The sequence below is a fragment of the Benincasa hispida genome, chromosome 9 (genome assembly GCF_027475165.1).
Source record: "Benincasa hispida cultivar pf3 chromosome 9, pf3_genome.v1.1, whole genome shotgun sequence".
Lineage (NCBI taxonomy): Eukaryota > Viridiplantae > Streptophyta > Magnoliopsida > Cucurbitales > Cucurbitaceae > Benincasa > Benincasa hispida.
This window is the reverse complement of record NC_143486.1, coordinates 11,689,806-11,716,286: the sequence shown is the minus strand read 5'-3', so window position 1 is coordinate 11,716,286 and position 26,481 is coordinate 11,689,806. Positions and strand designations below refer to the sequence as shown.

At 32.4% G+C, this 26,481-nt stretch overlaps 3 protein-coding genes across 3 annotated transcripts; all 3 read left to right on the top strand.

Moving 5' to 3' along the window:
* The first annotated feature begins 3,834 nt into the window (after positions 1-3,834).
* On the top strand, positions 3,835-11,675 carry LOC120084538 (mitogen-activated protein kinase kinase kinase 20-like). Its single transcript, XM_039040332.2, has 4 exons — positions 3,835-3,972; positions 4,480-4,703; positions 9,972-10,540; positions 11,050-11,675. Exons 1-4 carry the CDS (start codon positions 3,835-3,837, stop codon positions 11,673-11,675), a joined length of 1,557 nt encoding a protein of 518 aa, XP_038896260.2.
* Positions 11,676-13,668: 1,993 nt separating this feature from the next.
* LOC120085790 (uncharacterized) lies at positions 13,669-17,771 on the top strand. Its single transcript, XM_039041981.2, has 5 exons — positions 13,669-14,690; positions 14,824-14,895; positions 14,994-15,127; positions 15,221-15,323; positions 17,341-17,771. Exons 1-5 carry the CDS (start codon positions 13,736-13,738, stop codon positions 17,559-17,561), a joined length of 1,485 nt encoding a protein of 494 aa, XP_038897909.2. The 5' UTR covers positions 13,669-13,735; the 3' UTR covers positions 17,562-17,771.
* A 948-nt stretch (positions 17,772-18,719) lies between these two features.
* LOC120085789 (Snf1 kinase interactor-like protein) lies at positions 18,720-23,680 on the top strand. The gene is made up of 3 exons (XM_039041980.2): positions 18,720-18,831; positions 22,676-23,013; positions 23,108-23,680. The coding sequence occupies exons 1-3, from the start codon at positions 18,735-18,737 to the stop codon at positions 23,300-23,302; spliced, it is 630 nt and encodes a 209-aa protein (XP_038897908.2). The 5' UTR covers positions 18,720-18,734; the 3' UTR covers positions 23,303-23,680.
* The last annotated feature ends 2,801 nt before the right edge of the window (positions 23,681-26,481 follow it).

Here is a 26,481-nt window from a genome sequence, read left to right as displayed (position 1 = left end):
CGTGCGAGTCGCCAATTCTTCAAAGGTACGGTGCTTTATTCCCTATAGAATATAGAGGAGTCCCCAGTGCATACCCTGAGTGTACATTTCCATAGCAAATAGTTCGGTGAGTTGGTCTTTATAGTCTAGACATAGAGCCTTCCATCAGTTGATGTTGTCGATAACTGGCTCCCCTTTCCATTGCTTGGTATTTGTTAGCTTAGTCATGCTGACGGTGCGTCTAATACTGTAAAAGCGATTCAAAAATTCCTTTTCAAGTTGCTCCTAACTGCCGATCACCTCAGGCTCTAGGTCCATGTACCAGTCAAAAGCATTTCCTTTGAGGGTTTTGGCGAACTCCTTGACCAGTAGATCTCCTCTTGTTTCTGCGTTCTTGCACATTTCCACGAAGTGGGCAATATGTTGTTTGGGGTTGCCCTTTCTATCGAATTGCTGGAACTTCGGAGGTTGATACCCAGCTGACATTCTCAAGTTGTTGATTCTCTAGGAGTATGGCTTGGAATACATGAAAGAGGTCTGAGCTGGGACTCCATACTGAGCCTTTATCGAGGTCATGATCATGTCTTGCAGATGTTGGACCAACAGAGAGGCCATCGAAGTTGACTATTGCAGCTGATTCTTGCAACAAAGTTTTCCCTTTGTCAGTTGCTTTGACAACAGGTGCCTGGCTTGATTCAGCAGCTTCTCAAGACTGCATCTGCTCCCTCAAGGCAGTGATCTCATGATCTCATTCCTCAACGGCTTTCATTAGAAAATTTATCTTCCTTTCCATTTCTGCCATGGCCGCTTTGGCTATTATATCCGCCATCATGACAGAAATCACCTCTAGGTGTGATTCTCTTTTCGACTTGTTGGGGGTAGAAGTAGAGCTGTCAAACAAGGGATTCTCCTTGATGACAATCCTACCAGGGGACTCTGTCATTCGCCTTAGGATGTCATGCGCGACGACGGAACCTTGCTTCTCTTACATAACTTCCCTTAAACGGCTGATGGTGACAGATCCCGTGTAGGAGTCACTTGCTGAGGATGCTCTGGACGCGACTTTCCTAGATGCCATTGAGTTGCTTGGATGTTGAGAGAGAGATAAAAGGTAGAGAGATCATAAAAGGTAGAGAGATCCCACTAGGCGTGCCAATTTGTTCACGAGGTTCTCGGAGAAACTTACTTCGTGGAATTTGAGCTTGAGTTGGTGTTGGTGTTAGTGTTGATTTGATGCGATGTGGTTCGATCTCTAGTACTTGATCCTCTGATTCTCTCTCGGTTTGATGAATGTGTTTGACTTGAAGAAGAAAAGCACTAAACATTCTTAAAGTAGGAGTCTTGGAAAAGTTTTTGTGTCTTCAAGGAGCTTCAGGAGTCTTAGGAGTCTTCTGCTTATTTGTAAATTCTCTCTGGGCTCTCTGAAGGTAGAATTGCTGACCCCTTGAAATGAAAGAGTTCTTCTATTTATAGGGCTCTCTGATAGGCTTCACGGGCTTGGGCCTGGTTGGTCCATGGGTTTGGGCTTAGTTGGATTTGGGCATGGTCTTTAGGCCTAATTAATTAGATTTAGGGCTGGCCTTTGGGCCCGATTAATTGGATTTGGGCCTACTTCGGTATTTAGGCCCAAATTAAGCCCATTTTTTGGGTGTAACTGGACCAAAACCCAAATTAAAACGTCAAACTGGGGAAGTTAATTTTACTCAATCCAAAACTTGTGACGAAAACACATGATGTCATCAGAATTTCTTCAATTGCAATTTGAGACACATGTTAACTCTTAACTGGTCCCAAATTTGATGATTTTTGGAATTTCGTCATTAATTTAGTAAATGGCATGGCGATCCATGATTGGTCCTAAATTTCTCCTCCAAAAAATATCAATTTATTTTTATTTTAAACTCTTACTTTTCAATCGATTAGTTGAAAATACTATACAATAACATTTATGAAATAAACATGCGAGATCTCTCTAAAATTGGAAGAATGAATGAGATTTATGTTGAATTGTTAATCCAATTTATCCAACTATATAAAAAGATATCAAATTCATTCGATGAATTTTCTTAAAGAGTTTCTAGAATAAAAATTTGATGGATATTGAAGAATAATTTTGTCATACGTTTCATTCTTTCTTTTTCGAAATTTCTTGTTGGTCCTTCAAAACGAGAAAAAAATGTTATTTTAAGTTATATAACATATTTCACACTTTTATTATTCTAAACCCTAACTTTTAATTGATCAATTGAAAATAAATAATATTGTGTAGATGAAAAAAGAAAAAAGAAAATATATAATTTTTTTTTAAAAAAAATGATATGGTCAAAACAGTTTGTAAAAGATAAGAATGGAATAAATATATAAATATACAAATTTATAAGCAAACTTAATATTTCAAAAGAGTTTATAAAATTTATTGTCAAAAAGTTTGTAAAAAAGGTATAAAAAAAAAAAAAGAAAAAAAAAGAGAAAGGTTTTATGAAAAAAAATGGCACGAAAAGAGGAAAATGGTAAAGAAAATAAAAAGAAGAAAAAAGGAAAAAAAAACAAAAGAAACGAAAACAAAAACAAAAAAACAAAAACAAAAAAAACAAGATTACCACATGGCACCATAAAAAGGGGCCACGCGGCAGTTTGCACGATCTAGGTACATGGGAGCAGTTCGAAGATTCTAGTCTTTTAAGTTTTTATTTAATAATTAATATCTAATCAAAATAGATAAAAGTGTAATTATCAAATATTTTTATGGATAACATTGTCCAAAAAAGTTTTTAAAGATGGTGACCTTTTAATATATAGATTAGTCGGAATCAATAGGATATTTTTAGGCTTCAAATTTACAGTGAACTTATTAAGTTCGATGGAGGTGAATTAATCCTTTGATTATTGATTTTGTGTAATTCCAAACCTCATTTTCTGGTAATACTTTTCCAACTGCATTATAGAGAGTGAGAAATTCTGTCAGTTAAAATGGCAAATCCGATTGAAGTTATGTTATTATTATTAGGCTGTACCTGAGTATCATATTCCTCTTTCACTACACATATCAAAAAAAATATTTTTGTAATAATTAAAAAAATAAATTACTATGTCACAATTCTTAATTGGTGCAACATGGACTGCACAATAGATTGTTGTGTAAATAACTATTTTAATATATAATTATTTTTTTCTTTAAAGCTATCCCAACTCCCATCCCATGGAAATCTCTAACAATAGTATTGGAAAAAAAACTAGTTTAACTACAAACCCTAAAATAGATATACATTATTTCTTAATGGTAGTGTGATTATAATAAGCTAGAGAAACGTGGATGTCTAAGACTAGAGGGAAAAAGAAACGTGGAGAAACTTTCTTTGCACTTACAATGGAAGACATGGTTGGTCCAGATATTGTCATTACTTCTCCTCAGCTTAAAGGTGAGTCCTTGAATCTGTTTGTTAATAAGTCTAATGTTATGGAAAATGTTGGTGGATCTGTTGAAACATTGCATGTTGAATCTATTAATGTACTTGAAGTTCTTGAGGAAAATCGTTCTGAATAAGAAACTAGGGCTTCTGATTGATCAAACCCAACATTTCTATTGGGGTGAGTACATAATTTGTTGATAAAGTTCTAAATTATGAGGAGGGTATTTTGAATCTTCAAAATACAGATCATGAAATTGTTGATACGACTAATATTATAATAGATGAGCACCCACGTGATGTGTTATCGAATGTGATTACTTCTGGCATTCTAAATGAATGAGATTTTCCTCAAAATGAGGGTAGTCAAAGGGAGCATGATATGTCAGTGGATGAGAATTGAAGTATTCCCTATGTCAATTCTACTATTGAGAATAGAGATAAAACAATGAAGAATAGTTCTGAAGTTTCAGATGAAGAGAATGATAGTAAAGATGTGTCAGTTTCTACTAATGACACATCGAAAGACAATGTTCCTATCAATATGATGAGACAAAAAGGAAAAGGGAAAGAAAATGATGCTGAGGCAAGTTCCTCTAAGTTGAGTGGTAATAAGTAGGAGCCTGATTCTAAGTGAAATGATAATGAGAATGATTGTTCTGTAACTGTGAGTTTACCCATTAGTCCTCCCAAGCCTTAAGAAAATCAACCTGCTAAGCCTAATAAGAAAAAGTCTTCTTCATAACTTGTTTTTTTAGTGCCTCTTGATGGAATTTCTTTTCATTATGAAGACAGTGCAAAAATGTAGATGGTGAACAAAAGAATCGTTATGGAAAGAGAGTTGTCTGAACAAGCTTAGAATTGTCTTGAGATTATGGAATTATTAATGAAGGCTGATTTATTGAGATTTTCTCTGAACCTCGGAGCTTATTATCCCCGTTTGGTTCGTGAGTTTTATTTAAATCTACCATATCAATTTGGGAAGATTGATAGCCCTGACTATTGCAAAGTCCATGTAAAAGGTCACATTTTCATGTCTTTTATTGCATTAATAAATAAATATCTTGATTGTTGTATACCTAAAATTTAACAGTGGTCGTCAATGTTTGACTTGGTGTTTGTATTAACTGGAGGAGTCAAAAGAGCTTGCCTTTCAAAGGGTCAACTACTGTGTGCTGATTTGAATGTGAAGTATATTCTCCTGCACAAAATTGGCATTGAAAACGGATGCCCTTCCACTCACAAGTCTTGTCTGTCTACCAGTCTTGCCAGCCTCCTCTATCAAATTGGTATTGGTGCTACTTTCAACTATGGGATGTTTGTGATCAACTAGGTCAAGTGTCACATTGGCTTTAAGGCTACAAAGGTTCCTTTTTGTTTTCCACATCTCATTTGTGAAATTCTCTTGACTAAAAAACATGATATTTTAACTGATTTAAATGTTCCTGGACTAGTGCCCTCCGTCATTTCTTTCAACTATAGTTTATATCAAGGCAAGCATGTGCCTGACCTAGTTCACACTGAGATTTCTTTTGCAGAGAGTGGTCCAACTAGGGAGTTTCTTCAAGCTCCTTGTGGGAAGAAGATATTAAATATGTTGGATAATACGTCTAGGGAACTTGGGGTTTTGCTTCAAGAATTGTTGGCCAAAAAGCTGAATTTGATGATCTGTTGGCCGTACTTCGTGGGTCTATTGTTGATGTTGTTGCTAGTGAATGATATTTTTGTTAGGTGGTTATTTCTGTTATTTTTTTTAAGTATGTCAAAAGGTGGAGTAAGATTATTTATGTATCTTCTAGTCCGTGGATGTTGTTATATTTGTTATTGCTTAAAAAATATTGCCAGATGAGGAGTTTATTGCACTTTGTATATTGGCAATGTTTGTTTAAGACAGATATATGTTATCTGGATTGTCTCTACATTCTGTTTATCTAGTTAAGGATTGTTTTTTAAAATTGTTTAGCAAAATACTTTCCTTATGTGGAAAATTATGTCTGCATATTGTTGCAGATCTTTTCCTTATCCGTGCCTGAGTATTTTTGGAAGTTAAGGTTGTTGTTCTGTGTACCCGTTGTGCTTATTTAAAAGACTCGTAGTCTTTAGTTTAAGACTGAGCGTTTTTACGAAAAGATTTAGAGTTTCGTTTGTCTTGTGAAGCATTTTCTCACAAGTACTTTCCTTGTTAATCTTTGACGATGGTGAAGATTGTTTTGTTGTGAGGTTGAAGATATACTCCAAACCATTTGCGTACTTCATCAGTATACTTTTTTTAGAAGGGATTCTCTGTTGGGGTTGATGCCCTAAATCTCATGGGTCATACAGTTTGTAATTGTAATGTACAAACATTTTATTTATTTAATAAAATATGAGGTGCTTTATTCGACATTTAGTAGCATTAACCCATAACCCAATAAAATAACATCCGAGGTTATTTTCTGTAGCTTAAACATGTATGTAGAGTCATACATGTGGATCATGTTTAAGTGATAACCTAAATGGTCTGTAGAAGATGGATAAGGTTGGGAACCTTATCCTGGTGACACTACGAATACAACCCATTTTGTAGATGTTACAATTGTTGTAAAGTGCGACAAATGATCTGATCCTAATCATTCATGTAGAGACATGTGAGCGAAGGTATTCTATACAAAGGGGTTTGTATAAGCCGGAACACGAAAGGACTAGTCTTATTATATAACATTGTTCATAATAGAGACTTACATTTTACCAGGATGACCAAAGGTGACATTACCTGAATCCTGAGTGAGTTGTGAACTCCTGCCTATGAAGGCGGTCCTTTGATCTGTATGAGTGAGAGTGGCCAGATCGCCGATTCAATAAGTCTACCATTTTGGAGGTTCGTCTGATTGGGGAGTTGAGAACACAACTACATAAGAAGGAATTCACTCATTCCCTAACGTCTGGCTAAGTAGATAAATTACTTCTTTAAAGACTGATTCTGGGGCTTGAACAATGTGGTGTCACATTCTCTCTTGGCTTGAGAGGGGTTTGGTCATAGTTAGACTATGATCTATTGTTCATTAAAAGAATCAGTGGTACTTAAGGAGTTAGATGTAACTACAAAAGCAAAACGATAATTTTTGGTCCAACTGTACTTACGAGCAATTTGTGAAGGATCATCGCCCTGTTGACTGGTTATATCCAATGGACATAGAAATATATCTATAGTGTGAATAGTACAGTTGTCGGTCTTTAATGGAGTGACCGACAGTTAATGGATGTTGAATAATTGAATTAATTATTCAAGTACCATTGGAGCTTCAATCTACAGGTCCATAAGGTCCTCTCTGTAGCTCAAGAAGGATTATTGAGAATTAATTTTGGATTAATTTGAATTGTTCGAATTAATTGAGAGAATAAATTATATGTGATATAATTAATTGATACATTATAATGTAAAGTTACTTTTTTAGAGGAAATAAATATTTGAATATGATTCAAATTTTAATTATGTGAATTGGATTCATATAATTAAATTTAATATAAATATGATTTATGTTAAATATGATGAATTATTGAGAGAGTTCAAACTATTAGTTATATTGTATTTGATATAATATAAACTATAGGTTATATGTATGTATATATATATATATATATATATTAAATAAATTGAAATTAGTTTTATTTTATTTTAAAATTTGAAATTTAAAATGGAGGGAGTTATTTCTAATTCCCTCCCCCTAATATCTCTCTCAATCTTTTATGTGGTGGGGTGGTTCATTAGGCTCTCCATCTTCTTCATTGAAGATCCTAAGTGAGACTCTCTGGATTTTGCCTAAGAGATCACAGAGAAGAAAATTGATCTTCTTCTATAAAATTCTTCCTCCCTCTCCCAAAAATATTTAAGAGCCCACACACTCCTGATATTCTCACCTTACCCTAATAAGAATACAGAGGAAATTCTTGTAGTGGTATCCTCACTGACATGTTCGTGATCAATTCGGAGAAAAGGAATCATGCGAAGAAATTGTTCTTCAAGGGTAAGTTTTCTTCCTAACCCTAATTCTATTTTTCCCTCTCTAGCATGCTATATAATTTTTCTATATTATGCATATTGTGTTATGTAAAATTTTTGTTCTGTGGAAATAAAATTGGGCCAATCCTTGCTTTCACTACAGAACTTCACAGTTCCTTCATTCTCAAGCTTAGGGGGAGCTTGAACTAAAAGAGTGAAGTAGTCTTTGCTCGAAAGGGAAAGATAAAGTGTAAGTGAAAGGAAGTCTCATGACTTAAGGGGAGCTCTAGTCTACCGGAGAGGGAATCTCAATCTTAAGGAGAGCCTAAGACAGTCTTCCCTAATATCATTGCTTAGAGGGAACCTAAAGAACAGAGAGAGGAGTCTCACAATTTAAGAGAGACTAGATGAAAGGTTGAGTGATTAAGCTCTACAGAGATCGTTGTAATTGTGGTTTCATTATAGATAAGTACTATATTGTAATTGCTTATCATTTATATTAGTGAAATTATCCTTCTTGGGCATCTTGCCCCCTATACGTAGGCATTTCACCAAACTAGGATAACAATCTCTGGTGTTCTTTCTGTATGTTCTTTGTTCGCATTTAATGTTCTGTGGAATGTTTTGACATTGCTCACAACATCATTTATCTTGCGATAGGTACTTCCATATTTTCTTTTTTCAAATTTGAAAAAAGGAGATATATGCATAACATTGGAATTATGTCAAGGATTAAACAATTAACTTCTCTGTTATTTAGTGTCAAGATAACAATATATTTGACAAAAAAAATGTAAAGAGTAACCACATATGATACATAATCTTGTCAAGAATCAATAAACTTGACATGTCATCAGTGTCAAATGTATTATATTTCTTGACACGAAATTATATCAATAAACATATAGCTTGACCTTTTTTTGGATCAAATTATCACATTATACGTGATAGTAGATTACCCGACGTTCTCAAAAGCATTAGTTATATTGTTATTTGACATTGAAGAACATGTAACCCAATTGCGAAAGAAATCTTTTTGAAAAACTTAGAACTAGGGCTTCAAAATGACGAACGATGGCTTTAAAACTAATTAATAGGGTTTTGAGAATTAGAGGAATGAGTTTTTTATTTTATTTTTATTTTTTATTTTATCCTAGATCGCAGGTAGCGAGTAATTTGGATTATGGGCACTATCGGTCATCTGTCTACTCATTAATCTTAAAACTTAAAATCATAATATTTATTTATCTTTTTTATCTAAATCAATTTAGATTATATGTTGGAATTTTGTATTAGGACAGTTCATGTATAATTTGTACACGTGTGTTAGACTTTTTTTTTTTTAATATTAGAGATTAATGTTATTAAAAAGAAATGTTTGAATTAAAAAATATAAATAAAGGTGCTTTTATATATATAGGATAATTACAATTGGAAGCACTTTTAGAGCTAATAATCAAGTTTCTAGAACCATTTTTGAAGAATTGAAAATATAGCAAAATCTATCAGTGATAGACTTCTATTTTCCTAAATAAAATCCACTTATATAAATTATATAATTGTAAATATAGCAATCAGACCAAATGTATTTGCAGATATAGCACAATGCACAAATATTTACAAATATAGAAAAATTTAGATTAAGCTCTTAGAGTCTATCAATGATAGTCATATCATTAAAATGAGTTTATCAGCAATAAAGTCTAATGCTAATAGGAGTCTATCACTTATAGATCTTACTATATTTTCAATACTTCAAAAATGGTTCTGGAAACTTGATTATTAACTAAGTGCTACCCATTGCAATTACCCTATCTAAATTAATAATTAAAAAAAATTAAAAAATACTTCTTTTTTAGTCTTGAGTTTCAAAATACTTCTTTTTTTAGTCTTGAGTTTCAAAATGCATCCATTTTGGTTCCGAGATATGATGAGGGCATTAAAGGTGTCGACCTAATTGAGATGTCTGAATGCGCCTATTAACTCGCTAGCCTCTAGTACTTTTTTTTTTAAAAAAAATTGTTATCCTTCTAGTCTTTAAATTTTGAGATTGATTTGAATTTAGTCAACTTTCAAAATATTACAATTTTACTCATTTGAATTTTGTTTCAGTTATGTTTCTAATTTTCAAAATTTATACATTTTATACTTTGATTTTTATCAAATATTCACTTCATTCTTTAACATTAATGTCTATTATTTAATTTAAAATAATTAAAAAAAAATATTCACATATTATATTTTCTTCCATAAAAATTATTATTATTATTTATCCAATTTTGATAAACATTAACGAATGAATTTAATATATATTAAAAATGAACAAAACTAAAAGTATGGGACCAAATTGGTACCTTAACCCATTATTTTCTACCTATATTATCGCTTAAAAATATTTAAATAAACAATTATATCATTTAAAACCTTTATCAATCATTTTTTTTAAACAAGATACTAGAAGAAAGAAATCAGAAACTGCGGAGGTACCTCAACATTTCTTCAATCAATCTACACTGTAAATTTCATTAGAATTCCGTCCTAAATTTATTAATGTAATTGTAATTCCTTTTGGGTGTAAATTAGTATTAGGATTGCTGACTGTGCAGGTTAGAACACAAAATTCCCGCCACGTACGATTTAGAGAATCAAAGCCCATTCCTCTATAAAACCCTATTAATCAAAACACCCTTTTCAGTTTCCACCATAACCAAAGCAATTCTCAGAGTCCGAGAGAACACTTCTTCCCCAACTTTTCCCTTTTCAATTCCTTCTTCCAAGCCAAAAAGAATGAAGAGAAATTCAATGGAAGAAGTCGAAGCAGAAGAAACCGCGTTAGTCACTAGTTCTTTTTCTTCTTTCAACCATGGAATCCAATGGGAACGAAGCCAGCTCATCGGAAAAGGAAGCTTCGGATCGGTTTTCTTGGCTTCTCTCAAGCCACATATCTCTAAATACAGCATTTTCCCTCCAATAATGGCTGTTAAATCCGCCGAAGTTTCCGTCTCCGGAACCCTACAGAAGGAGAAGCAGAATTACGACAACTTGAAAGGATGCAATTCACTGATCCAATGCTTCGGCGAAGAGATTACTACTGACCGTAACGGTCAGATGATCTATAATTTGCTGCTTGAGTTTGCCCCTGGAGGAACCCTAGCTCAGCATATCAAAAACACAGGTAATTAATCAATCCATTATACTCTACAATTTAACAATTAATATTATAATTTCAATTCTTATTTCTTAATTAATCCTTTTATTTCTTTTTTTACCCTTAACCCTAAACTTTGTTCAGAATTAAATTAGGTTATATACTAATCTTTTGCCTCTTCTTTAAAATTTTATTGGTCAATTACATTTATGTAGCCTTATCATTGGTAATTTGATACTAATTATATATATGTTTAGAAAGATATGGACCGAATTATCCTAATTAGATTGGCACAATCTTAGTCTTTCCATCATATTCCACTTCTCTTCATGGATATTCAATCAGAGAAGGAGAAAGTCTATGAGTTACACAAAAAAAAAAAAAAAAAAAAAAACCCTTAAATTAAAAGCGGAGAAGGATTATAATCTTTAGAAGTTTTGATCTATAGGACCATCATCCTATAATTTGATACTAATTATTGATTTTCACTTAAATATAATCGTATAATTAATTTATTGGTGCTCTATTTTATGTAGGTGGAAAGGGGTTACCAGAGAATGAGGTTCGGAGTTACACAAAATCAATAATCAAAGGCTTAATTCACATGCACAAATCCCAATATATTCATTGTGATTTGAAGCCTGCAAATATCTTATTGGTACCAAGGAATACAAAAAAAGGTCGTCAATTCGTGGCAAAGATCGCCGATCTAGGGTTGGCGAGGAGAACAAGCAAGACAAAGGCAAACTATTATTTGGGAGGGACATTGTCCTACATGGCGCCGGAAACATTGATTGACAGCGTGCAAGAATCGCCGAGCGATATTTGGGCACTCGGGTGCCTCGTGTTCGAAATCTTGACCGGAAACCGCCCGTGGGGTGCAACGGACGAGGCCGGGATTGTGGAGCAAATGACGGAGAATCATCATGGAATGCCAAAGATTCCAGAAGGGGTATCGGTAGAGGCGAGTATGTTTTTGAAGAATTGTTTTGTGAGGAAGCCAAAATACAGGTTTACAGCGGAGATGTTGATGACTCTGCCGTTTATGACGGCGGCCAAAGATCAGAAACAAGATTTGGATTTCGTGACAACTCCAACATTTGTGACAAAGAGGCCTAGGCAGATTAAGAGACAAAGGATAATTCCAATTAAAGCTATGTGAATAATTAATTAAGTAAATAAGTAATTAGCATAGATGATGAAATTAGGTTGTGAAAGTTCCATTTGGTTCCACAATTGTTGGACTGTAAACATAGAGGCATACATATATATTGTAGCAATTATATATATATGATTAATATTAGACTCTTTTTTTTCTTCTCAAATATGAAAGGATTAGATGCATACTTTGAAAGCTGTAATGTTATATTTTAAAATAAAAACATAAGACTGACAAATTAATATAGTTAAATATACTGAATGCTAACCTAAGGAAACAAATTCCAAGGAGAAGAATGAAGAATTACCTAAATCTTCTTATGAAAATTACCCTAAATTACCTAGAACAATAGGAACCTGACACTTGGGAGTTCAAAGTAGCACATGGACTTTAAGGTTACACTCACTCAAGATATAACAGATGATTGCACATCCAACAAGTTTCAAACCTTCAATATATATATATAATTGAAAATTTTGAGGAAAAAACTTGTGTGTTAGTTGCAATTTTTTTTTAAAATATTCTTTTTTACTGTGTGCTAAATGAGGATACATGAGGTTAGGTGTAATCTAGACAATACTCTATTGTCATATAATTTTAAAAATATCATAGACCATATTAAAAATTACCTAAATAAAATTAGAAAACCATTTAATTTATTGAACCCTAATAAATTAGGGCCAATTTTGGAGAATCCAATAGGACGTAGAGAATACAGATTCTAAATTATATAATATTATAAAATACTAATTATACAAAAAAAGAAAAAAAGAAAAAGGGGTTGTTTTCAAATTTCTGTTTTGATTCCTACTGAACAGCCCTAAGTAATTGCAAAATAGAATCAGGAGATCAGTGCAAGTGAGATTCATACAACTAACTAAACGGCGTGGAAGTGGAACCCACACCTAAAACGCCCAATTCCCTTTCGCCGTCACAGCCTCTCTCTTCCACTGTTTCATCACTCTCTTTCTGGTAATGCTGAAATTCTCCTTCTTCTTCCTTTGATTTCCTCTTAATTCTTCCGTTTTCTCTTATCTCCTCGATGGTCCTGAATCGTATCGGTTTTTCTTTCTTTTAATCGGTTTTTCTTATCTTTGCTGGTGTTGCCTTGTTTCTACGAATTTGTAAGTTTCCCTCTCTTTTTCTAGCGCTCTTGCATTGCTTCGATTTGGTTTAATTTCTGGTTTTCATTTGTTTATATGTGTGAGGATTTTTTAGTTTCTTCATCTGAATTTCCTGCATTTTAATAATATTATGTGATTGTGCCGTGGTGTTTGTCTCATTAATGTTACTAATCGAATCGTATCTATTGATCGCATAGACCTGCATTCGATGATTTTGTAATTTTCTCTATAGTTGATTCGAGATAAGTTGACCGGACAAAGCATGTAAGTGGATCAGAGGCTGTTTTTGGTGATTAATCTGTGATTTGTTTTCGTCAAACATTGGCGTCTCTTTCCGTTTTTAATTAAATTTTCTTCTTTTCCTTTCGTGTAATGTGTTTATTTATGGAGATATTTAGAATGCATATATTGTTCAATTATTATAATCGTACGTTGGATTACTCATATAATCATTTTTTTTAATTATCAAATTTAGAGGATATTTGAGGTGCTGAGTTGAGTTCTAAAATTTGAGGTTAATAAATTAGAATTAGAAAGTTTGTGTTTGGTGTACAGAGTTGTAAAAATTGAGTTTTCTCGATAAATATGCAAAAGAAATAAAGATGAATTTCTCAATAAACGTACAAACTTTAATATTGAATACTATTGAAGTTGTTCACTATTGAAGTTATAGAATTGAATTATTTAACACCGATTTATGAAATCGGTGGCAAACACACTAAATAATTTACATTACCGAAGTTTATTCTTTTACAAAAAATTTCTTGATATTTTATGATCTAATGATCGGCTGTTTTATTTGTTATTCCCCTAGAATCTGTCTTTCTAATTCCTGCTGTTTAGGAATACACGATGGAAAATGACAATCTGAACCTACGAAATAATCTGTCTGATTTTATTTCTGACGATGAGAATGAAGAGTTTGGATGCCTTAGTACAATGATAAGTGATGCTAACTTCAATGGGCTCCATGAAGAATACAGTGCAACTGCTGGATTCCATCATTCCCAACTTCCAGATCCACAAGTCTCCTCTCATCCAAATTTTGCTGGTTCCTTTCCTGATTCAATTTCATATACTGATATTGATTGGTCATTTGATAGATCCCGCTTGGGTCTAAGCTCTCAAAATTGGTCTAACAGCATTTTCACGAATACCAAAAATAAGACAAATGCTTCATTTCATGTCAGAAGTCCAGAACTTGCCAGCATTTGTAGAGTCCCAGTGAGAAGTCAGGAAGCTGAAGGCCGACATTTGATTGGGTATGATAGAGAAACAAACAATCATAATCTGCAATCCTCAGAATGTGAGGATCAAATTGATCTTAACATTACTGCCATTTGCAGTGGATTCCAACCCCATTGTTTACAAGAACTTGATGCTGAGACTTTTGATGTTGGATGTCATACAAATACCACCACGGCTCTCAACAAGGCAGATAAGATCTCAGGCTTTAAAGACAATTTAGAGGATATTCCTAACCTTACAACCTTTCCTCAGAACCCTGTTGGAGTAAGATGTAGTAATTTTATTAACTTTAGTTTGAACCCATCATCCGTCTTTCAACCATCTATTATAGTTGGTGGGGATAACCCTTTTCCCACTCCAAGTAATGAAGATTGTTTGAGTCCTGATGTATTCCAGGGCAATGAGGATATCCTCAACTCACTTATAAATGCTGCTCCCTCTACTACAGAATCTATCAAAAGCCAAATTGGGATATCCTCACAAAGCTGGTTTACTGACTTAGAATCTTGCTTACTTAGAAGGAATCAAAATCACTGGCCTTCTGAAGAGAAATCTCATACTGATGCCAGGAACTTCTCATCTGAATATCCAACAAATGCTCCTTCTCTTGGGATATCTGCAACCATCTCTGTTCCAGATCAGTCGTGTAAGAGAGATTGATCCTTTAGTGGTAGTTTCATTTAGTTTAACATCTATAATGCTTATGAACCTTCTTTAACAATTTTAGCATCAAATGATTATCAAATTTGAGGTAGAACATGTTTCTTTGTTGCTTGCAGTTGAGTATAATCAATCTGCTGGTGCTGGCGCTTCTCAGCCTCCCCAAAACGTTGGCAATTCTCTCACTACTGGTACCACTTTTAGTGTCTTTATTACTCTACTTGACTTTAAATTAACAGTTTCATCAAGTTATGACAGAAGAAATGACTTTAAGCTTGACAAGTTTTAGGAAAACAAGATGCAAGTGAATGTAGGACAGCTGAAGAATGTGGTATGGCTAAAACACATCCTAATCCACCAGTGTTTGGTTCTTCCAATGTCAAGGCCCATAATGACATATCATTTCAAGCCCATCTTGCGCAGGTTCTATCTGCCTCTTTCTCACCTAATATATCTTCACATGTTCTAATTCAACCTCAGAAAACCAAAATTGATCCAAATCGGGTTTCCCAACAGATCAATAATGAGAGCATTCCACTCGTCTCTTCCAAGTTTGAAGATCTACAAGATCGTTCTTTCCGACGCTCAAGGACCTCACGTTGTTATATAAAATGCCGAGGTACTTCTGTATTATATATGCAAACGTATTCTCTTCTCCCATATTTTCTCATACTTGCATGTGGTAGCTTAAGAACAGTCACTTGAATTTAAAAAGTATAGCTAGTTGACTTCATACATTAGCTTTAACTTACTTTCCATAAGAAAACAAATTAAATGCGCAGTAAGATCCTCCTATCTTTTAAAGCATTGATGTCATAAAATTTAGAGTTTTTAGGTTAATGGATAATTTAAAAAGTAGAAAACCTTATTTTTAAATTCTTATATTGTCATTTCATCCCAAGTTAATATTGATTTTCATGTTGAATTTTGTAGACTGGAGTGAGTGTTAAAGTATTGAATCTAATTTACCTTCGACAAGTAAAGTTTTTCGGTTGATTAGTCATCCATTTTTAGAAGTTTTGTTTATGTTGGCACCGTCCAAGTAGCATGAGTACTAGATTTGTCATTTTTTGAGCAGAAAGAGATTCACCAAATTAGCGGAACAGAAACTCTAATTTCAATGGAGTATCTGCATAGGTGTCAAATACAATACATAAAATCAAATACGTGTTGAACAAATGACTTAGATAGTTTCAAATAGTTGTCATTTTTACGTTTTGGACACTTGATGGATTCACCCAGACACAGTGTATTGAAAACCAACCGACAAAACTGTAGAAAAAGCCATACCGAAAAGATTTTATATTAAGAACCAGACTATTATAAACTAATCAGAAATGAGAGATGGACAATTAAAAAACAGAAACAAATTAAAAAACGACATATAAAACGAAACAAAGAAACCATGACAATTGGGCTTATAAGAGAGAAACCCATAGAATCAGTAAGAGAGAGCACTGCACCTGTCTCATTGACAGTAAAGAAGCTTGGTTAACTGAAAAAATTTAACCTACTACTCCCTCCATTCATCATTTAACGTGCCGAATGATTTATAATTAGGATAAATATCAATTTATACTTCTAAATTTTGGAGTTTGAATCAATTTAAATCCTAGACTAATAATTGTATCAATTTAGACCTTAAATTTTGGCTTGTATCAATTTAAATCCTAAACTTTGAAGTATGTATCAATTTAAACCCTGAGTTTTTCTAAGTGTATCTAAATGAAACACAATGGAAAGTTTAAATTAATACAATTAAGAAATTTTAGAGTTTAAATTGATACGCTTATAAAAGTTCAGAATTTAAATTGATACAATTATTAGTTTAAGTTTTTGATACAATCCCCAATGTTCAAGGTTTAAATTGATATAATTATAAGTTTATAATTTAAAATAATACAGTTCCCAAATTTCAGGGGTATAAGTTGACACCTTATAATTTATTATTCATTTATTTTATGGATTTCGCATCATTCTTAAATGCTACTTTTATGACAAGTAATAAATGGAGTTAGCATGGAAAACCTTCCATATCACCGTAGTACTAGAAATTTTCATTTATTTTATGGATCTCGCATCATTCTTAAATGCTACTTTTATGACAAGTAATAAATGGAGTTAACATGGAAAACCTTCCATATCACCGTAGTACTAGAAATTTTCTCGAGTTACCTTCTCTAGCAAAGCTTTTTCTTTTTGTTAGTTAATTTTTTCCTATAATGGCTTGTCTCTTGTATGTGTCCAACCTTTGTTGAACTGCCAGACTAAAATTTTACACATCTATTAAAGAACATGGAAAAAGAAGTTAAAACTTTTATTCTTGTATTTTGTTTTGTGAGGTTAATTCTAAAATTTCAAATTCATTAAAAAAAGTAATGAAAACAATGGAGCCAAATTGAAAAATTGCTCTTGAAGACTGAAATGACACATAAATTACACAAATTCAACCAACATAGTACAAGAAGTAACCATAAGAATGCTGAAACCCACCCACGAAAATACTTAAAAACATAAAATACTAATAATCTTTGTGATACATTTAGCATGAATAGGAATACAATACTTAAGGAAATGGGTAACTATAAAATATATCTCCATATACATCGAGTGGTGATAATTAATTTGGTTTGCAGAGTTGGACCAAACTCCTAAATTAAGTGGACACAGATGCTACCTATGTAAGAGGGATCTTTCATTCAAACCAGAAGGCTCACTTGTCATTCCAAAAATTCTACCTACTGTGGCTGTACTGCCATGTAGCCATGTGTTTCACGGCCTCTGTTTGGAACGCATCACTCCTCAAAACCAAGCTGAAGATCCTCCTTGTATTCCCTGTGCTGTTGGCGAAACTTGATTTCTTCAAACCATTGGGTTAGTCACTCCACTCCTCACCTCTTATTTCTTTTCATTATGAAATTTTGCTACTTTTAATTTAGGCCAAAACAGAGAAGACTACGTTTCAAATTCTTTAACAAGAGTAACTTGAGATGGGCTTAACTTTGTATATAGTTAGGCAAAGACTTTTGATTATCTTAGGCCTACTTGCAACTTGAACATTTTGTAATTATTTTCCTATAGAATGATTTGCATAGTTGAAATAACTCTTACTTTAAGGAGTAAAATATGGAACTAGTCAATTTGAGTTGCCCAATATATGAACTCTCATCTCTTCCCCTAAATTCTATGTTTCTTCTTCAAAATTTAACCCCACTGTTAAAAGGGTCTTTTAATAACCAAAAAAATTTGCATTTATATGGAGGTAAGAGAAGCCATCTGTCAATTGTCCTCATCTAGTTCTATTCCATCATTGGGCTTGGGCTTTTTTAACATGGAAGATGAATATTTTTAGCTCACAATTAAGATTTAACACCATTAATCACAGTGGAATGGATAGAATAACTTTTACAACAAATATTGAATATGGACTTTTGAACTTTCGTCCTCTAAAAAATGGTATGTCGATTACCAATTGAACAATTAATTTATTTACTAGTCTAAGTTTGCCTGAGAAAATAAATTACAAAAAGCGCATGTGGTTTGTAATTTAATGACCAAATGTAATTTACAAATATGGCATAAGATGGTTACACAAAGCTTTAACGGAAGGAATAATTTTTTTCTAATTTAAAAATAACTTTTAAGTATTCCTCGAGGGATATTCGCTCGTAATTAGGAAATATTGGAAGTCGTGAGAAAGCAAAAGCAAAAACAATATTCCAACCAATTAAAAATGAAAAAATAAAAATAAAATAAAAGGGACCCACATCTAATAGATGACGACAAATATTAGCATCAAAACCTCCACCATAACGCTAAATCTGAACCGTCGGATTACAATCACGTGGTTTAGCTGTCGTTTTGTTCTGCAATTTATCTGCTTCTCTTCTCGATGAACGCAACCACAACAAACACCGAACCAAAATCCTTTAAACCGACTCAATCCACAAACTCCATTTGCTTCTCTCTTCCTATATGCGAAAATTCGAAGAGGATTCTTCATAGCGACGGTCCGGTGAAGCTCTTTCTAATGGAGCTCAATCATTCCGGCAAGATTGATAGGATTCTGGAAGGTTTTTCTCCGGCGTCGGCTCCTCGAATTCAGTGGAAATCTCGCCGGAGGTCAGGTAGTACTAGTTAATTACTCTCTCTTTCGAACTAATTAACTTCTCCGGCGGAACCTGCTTTCAATTTTTCGAAACTTTTGCGAAGTCGATGAAGATCGGAAAGTTGGAATTTCTCTTTTTGAAAGTGAACGAATCCGTTTAGGTTTTGAAATTATCGAATAATCTGAGACATTTCGTTACAAATTATGGAAGAGTTTCATGCCCTAACCAAGTAATTAACCAGGCTCTTCTGCTCTGATTTCTCATATTTTTGCTTTTGGATTCCTTTGATGATTTTTTTTTTCATGAATTAATAATTAGTCAGTTCCTACACAGCCATGGAATTTGAACTTCGCTCTTAAGTTATGTGTTGGTTTCTTCAAGATTTTTGTTCATTGCTTACTCGTGTGGGTTTCTGTTAATCGTTTCTCCAACCAAAAAGAAAAAAAAAAAAAAAGAAAAAGAAAAAAGAAAAAAACGAAGGCTACTTTATTTATTTATTATTATTAATTTTATATATATTGTTAATTGCGTAGATTTTAGGTCCGGAAGAATTGATGATAATGATTAATTTAATTATTTTTGGGGCATACATTAATTTTTGCCTTTTTGGCTCTCATTTATAATTTAGGGTTAAAATTGGCTTAACAAACCCAAAGTGCACCCCACCCACCAGTAGAAGTTGACTTTTGTAAGCACTTTAATTTTCTTTTGCTCTCACGTATATTACACGAAAGGCCTTTATTGTCATCCTACGTGGATTGTTTTAATTAAAAAAGGAATTGTAAACTATTTCTTAGAACAACATCGGAAAAGGAATTTTCTCTTTCTTTCCTTATTTATGTTTTTTTTTAAGGGAACTTTTTGTAAAATTATTTTAAATGACAAAACTATTGAAAATATTTTTATATGTGATAGACCACTAATCTATTATGACACACATGCGATAGTCTGTAAAAAAAATTTATATTTGTAAATATTTTAGTTTATTTTTCTATATTTGAAAATAACTTCTTTTTTAAGAATATAATAATTTTCTTTTTTTTTTCAATATTATTATTGTTATATTTTTTCATAATTCAGCGTGTCTTCCACGTTACGAGGTTAATATTATTATTTTGCATAATAACGTTACGTGCTTTACTATGTTCACTTCTTTTTCAAAGAAATTTTCATGTAAGTAGAGATTGATCCTTGTATTAAAAATCATCTTTTAGTTCTTTTGAATTTCAAATATAATTAAAATAATTGATGAATTTTTTGGTACAGTTGTTGCCTAGAGCAGGTATTTAACCTTTTTAAGGGGAATATATTTATTGTAATTTAGCAATTTTAACCTTTTGGATTTTTTTTAATACATACCCTTTGTTTCTAGTTATGGACTACACTCTTTTTTAATTAAAAAAAAAAAAAAGTAAATATCAATTTATACCCCTAAATCTTGGGGTTTGTATTAATTTAAACCCTAGATTAATAATTATATAATTTAAACCTTGAATCTTGGGTTGTATCAATTTAAACCTTGAACTTTGAGATATATATCAATTTAAATTCCTAACTAATAATTGTATGAATTTAAACCCTGAACCTTCCTAAGTGTATCAATTTAAGTCCTTAACTTTCATAAATATATCAATTTAAACCTTGAACTTTCATAAGTGCATTCAAATAAAAGATATTTGATGGTTTAAATTGATACAATTAAGAAAATTCAGGGTTTAATTTGATAAAGTTTGGAGTTTAAATTGATATAATTATTAGTTTGGGGTTTATATTGATACGATCCCTAAAGTTTAAGATTTAAATTGATATAATTATAAATATAGGGTTTAAAATGATATAACTCCCAAAATTTAGAGATATAAATTGATATTTACCTTAAAAAATTGAACTTGTTCTCTTTTAGTTCAGGTACTCACCAAATTTTGTCTTTCCACTTTAAATAATCTTAAATATAGTTAAATCAGTACTTTATTGTTAAGTTTTTCTTATTTTTTTTTATTTTAAAAAAAGTCATATAATTTTTCACTTTCATCTATAAACTTAATATACATATTCACACGGTCTTTTTTTTGCATGGAAATTCATTATTATTATTTAAAATATTCAAAGTTAGCTTCAAAGTAGCATTATAAGGATTAATTTTTAAATTTATTAAAAGTATATGGATTAAATTCTAAAGTACAAGATCAAAATGGAAATTTTACCCATTTATTTAGTCCTGAATAATTTCAATATTAAAGGGTAGAAGACTTGCTGAATTTCTTAAATAGTTTACATATGCAGCACGCTAGCTTCTATATCTATCTCATGTTTGTGTTTCAACTTTTAAGTATAAAAATATAACCTGTTTTCTTGCTACAAATTTGCTCTGAGCTGATGATTCTTTTCAATTATTAGATTTTCTAACCCAGGAATTAATAAATATTTATATGAACGAAAACTGATATCAAATCAACATGTCAATTCAGAAAATATAATCCAAAACAATATTCCTTGTATCTATTGCCCTAATATGCGAATGGAAAGCATTTGTAATGGGTTTTAATTCCAAGTCCATGTGTTTGGATCGAGAGTTTTGGACGCAATTTGTAATTACAAACTCATTTGCATCTCACATTTTTCAACTCGACCCTCTTTCCTACCTTTTCATGCTTCACGATCCCATTCTTGTTCCGCCTTCGATGTCCCACACTTTACAATGCCCCTAGGATTTCCAATAATCCTAATTATATTAGCCTTCCAAACAGTCCCATAGGGTCTTTTTTCTTCGTTTTAGGACACAAAATCAAAAGAACTCAATGCTTGTGTAATTCAATCTGGTTGGATTTCTTTTCTTTTCTCACTTTTAAAATTTTAATTTGCCCTCTAGAAAAGTGATGATTCAGCCTTGATCAGGAATGAATTATTTGGATTGGTCATTTGGATGGTCAATTTCACAGTGAATCTTTAAAGGTAAAAAGATTTAACTTACAATCTCATTGGACATAGGATCCCTATTCCCTACTTGGATGCTTTTCTCTAATATCATGTTTGGTATTCGAATGATGGGACTCAACACCAACTGTATATATAAGTTTCAGTATTCTTAATTAGGCCCACATTCAGTTATTAATCATTAAAAATTTCTTATTGTCGTCTTCTTGACAATCAAGATTTGATGATTTGGAGTTTTGGGTATCAATTATAAAGTTGCCATCCCATCTTGCATTTTCATTTCATTTCACTTCTCATCATAATGTGAATTTGATGATTTATTATATTTGAAGAATTGCCTGTGACTTTATCTTGGAGTTGCCTTACTTTTCTCTTTTTCTCTTGTTGTTGTTGCTAGGTGACACTCTCTCTCTCAGTCATTCACTCTAAAGCTAATATCATTATTGGATCTTTGCTTTCAATATAATTTTCACTTTTCTGGTGGATGGATAGTCTGTTCACATTTTTTACAATTGGGTGGGTTATATTGAATTCAGTTAGGGGCTGTTTGGGGCACGAGTTAGAGATAATTTAATCTTATATTTAACAGATCAATTAATTTTTAAAAAGTTTGAATATGGCAAGTCCTATTAGACACGAAAGTAATAAAATTTAGAGACTTATTAGACATTTTTTAACTTCAAGAACTTATTCAATACAAAACTAGAATTTCGGTTTAGAGGGCTATAAGAGACATTTAAAAGTTCAAGTAGACCTGAATTTCAAAGTTCGGGGCTGAACTTTGTAAATTAACCTTATTTCTATATAGTATCTCAGATGCTATCCTAGGCTCCAAAGAGACACCGAGAATCTTTATTTATTGAACTTTTCTTTATTTTGTTGTCCCTCTAAATTGGTTGGAACTAGAATGGTATCTTCTTTCCAACAGCTAGCGGGAGGAATTTAGACAAGGTAACTGAAGATCATGATTCTGCTATTAAAACTTGCGACAAACAGGAAGAATCTCATGGAAATGACAAATTAGCTCAGGACACCAACACAGTCCTCCCCGAGCTATCGGAGCGTCGAAAGGCTCTGTTTGAGCCCTTAGAACCCGTGAAGAACATTAATGGCCGAAGACCATCAGCTGAATCCTTACTCCCTCCTCCCGATTTTGATGACACCATTTATCCACGAGGGTGGCTCATCGGGAAGAAGCGGAAACTCGTCAATGTCGACGTTGTCGAGAGCATGAGGAGGATTGCCGTTCAGGAAATGAATAGAAAGGTGCTGCAGTAATTTTACTATTACATCAATAATGTGGCCTCTATAAAAGATGTTTTCAACTGAAAGACAGTTGGTTTTAATTGTTGTTGTATAGGACCGGGAAATCAATGGTCTAAACGAGCAGCTCGACGAGGATGCTCGCTGCTTGGAGCATCTTCAACTTCAGCTTCTGCAAGAAAAGAGCAAAAGATCAGAAGTTGAAAGAGAAAATGCAATGCTGCATGATCAAATAAACATGCTAATGAGCATGCTAGACAATGAAGGAGCAGATGGTTCAGATGAACCCTAATAATATCATCATATATATATATATATATTCGTTTCTTTAATATTCTTTTTGTAGATTATTTGGTGTGGGGGATAGATTAAATTTCAATTAAATTATATATCCATGAATATACATGCATCCTAGTATTGTACTGTCATTATATTGGGATGAAAAAAAAAGTTGGGATAGATTAAATTTCAATTAAATTATATATCCATGAATATACATGCATCCTAGTATTGTATTGTCATTATATTGGGATGAAAAAAAAAAAAGTTTAGTGGGTATTAGATATGAATTTAGAATGTGAACTCTTAAGTCGACTGAATTTTTCCAGTTGAACTACCTGGTGGTGCAGTTGTTTTTACTGTTGATATATATCTCAGTTTGTTTACTTTATTTTATGTTATTTTGTAGTTGATTTTATATTTTTACGTTTTTTTTTAAAAACGTATACAATAAATTGAGGTTACAAAGAACAATGCTATATTTGTATTTCTTTTCATATATTATACTATCAGAAAAATGTACAAATAATGTTTCCATTTTGGTTGTAATTAGCTTTAGCATGTACAATAACTCCATAGGTTGGATTATAACAATTGGCCTAGTGTTTATTCTATCTTCAATTCTCTCAAAAATAATAATAATAATAATAATAATAATAATAATAAAATAAATTGGGTGCTTTTTCCCTTTTAGAGTATTGAAAATTTAGTTGTGTTATTTTTTGGTTATTATTATTATTATTATTTTGAATTTCATCAGATGGCATGAAGGGGGAAAGAAATGTCTGATATATATTACAATCTTTTACGTACAAATTAATATAGCTCGACTGGGTTTGGAAAAAACAAAAAATTAATATGTTATAAAGTTGAAGATGTCATGAAAATTGAGGAGCACAATGGGAATAAAAATAAAAATATAATAATATTTTTATATAATAATAATAAATAAATAAAAACTAAAATTAAAAAATAAAATAATTAAAACATAAAATAATCAAAATCATGAAATTTGATAAAATGGAAATTGGTGAAAGTGAAAATCTCCCTAATGTTTGTGTGTTTTTAAGATCCATCAAATGCTACTATTTATAAGTAGGATGTGGAATTACATGGATACCAAGCATGAATAACTACATGACACATGGACAACATGAATTGTGACACATGGTCTTTGGGATATTAAGTAATAGACATCTATTTTCTATTGTAATATTCATAATAGAAGAGCAAGGCACCGTAAGAATACGAATATCGAAAAAATATAATATAATACAATAAAATAAAATGTAATATAAAATAACTAAAATTGAAATTATAAAAATAGAAAATATGGGAAACTCTTTTAATTTCCCACCATTGTGCATACCTTTATAAAAACCACAAATCTTACTATTTATAGGTAATTTGACAACTAGGATGTGGCATTATATGGACACTAAGCATGTGTAGCCATAAGACACATGAACAACATGTACAAAGACACATGAGATAACGGGAGAATGCCATTTTGTCTTTTAGGACATTAAGTACGGACATCTATTTTATAATATTTATAATATAATAATTATAATTTTTTTTTTCACTTGTTATGGGTGATTTTGGACCAAGGGCACAAACGACATTTGACGAGAATATCAACAACAAAGATGAGAAGATAGCATGATTCGGTCAAGGGTGACAACTTAGGATCAAAATGGACCTAGGAGAAAGGTTGACTTGGGTCTTGGCCCAAGCTAATGTGCTCGATCTTGACCTCGATTGAGCCTCATCAAATACCTAATGGGGCATGCCTCACATGAAATGACTATTATAGGCCCAAAATATAACTAAAATGAGGTGCTCGGACTTGGCCTTGGCCAAGGCCAACCCTAGAAAATTGCCAAATAGGACATGCCCCCCGCAGGCTTTAGCCCAATTAAGTAAAAAGGTGAAACCTAAAACAACTCAGGAACCCTAAGGGAGGGTTTCTAGATCTACTACACATATAAATACATCAAAATAGCTCCAAAAGAAGTAAGTTCATTCTAATACTCAAACTTTCTACTTGCTACACGGTTACTGTTGGTGTCCTAGAACTCACAGTTCGTAAATTTTGTGTTAAACATTCTATTTATCAATAAAATATTATTGAGTATCTTATTCAATAAAGTTGTTGATTTTGCATTCTATTATGAAAATCCAATAAACATATCCATGGCTATAGTATGAATACTTAACTTTATGTGATAACATAAACAGGATCAAGTTAATAGTATATAGCCTAAATAGTCTATAAGTATATGGATGAAATTGGGTATCTCATCTTAGTAACACTATTAGATGCGGTCCATTTTGTGTAAGTAATACAGATGACATGAACCACAAATCATTCATGTAGAGACATGTGAGTGGAGGCATCCTATGCAATGAGTTTGCATATAGACTGACCACGAATAGTCACTTTTCTTTATAATGACCGTTTACTGTTAAAAACTGATTATATCATACTTAAGTAACCTAGGATAACTCGATTTTAATCCTAAGCTAGCTATGAACTCCTGTTTATTCAGGATTATCCTTTGATCTGCATCGGTGAGAGCCAACAACACTGCTCAATAAGCCTTCCATTTTGGGGATAAGATCGAATGAATAGCTGGGGACATAGCTCTGCAAGATGGAATTCACTCCTACCCATTCTAGGGTTAGCAGATAAATCATAAATTGTTCTCTTAAGTGCTGATTCCTAGTCTTGAACAATCGGGGCCCCACCTTCTCATGATAGAGAAGGACATGATTCATAAGTAGTATTATGAATCAAATTATTCATTAGATGGTCAGTGGGAACTTAAGGAACGAGATGTATTTACAGGAGTAAAATGGTAATTTTGACCCAGCTGTAATTACGAACGACTTATGAAGGATCGACTTACTTATTATGGTTTATATGAACAGAAATATATCTACACTGAGGAGAGTGCAATTATCGAGCTATAGTGGTGTGTCTTGATAGTTAACGAATAATAATTAATTCGATTAAAGAGTTTTAACGAATTAATTACAGATCGTTGGAGTTCATGATCTGTAGGTCCATTAGGGCCCTCTACTAGCTCATTAAATTGGAATAACAAATTAAGTATTGATGTATGAAATTAGGGTTATAAATTTTGAAATGTTCAAATTCAAATTTTAGGAGTTTTTATTGATTGTATA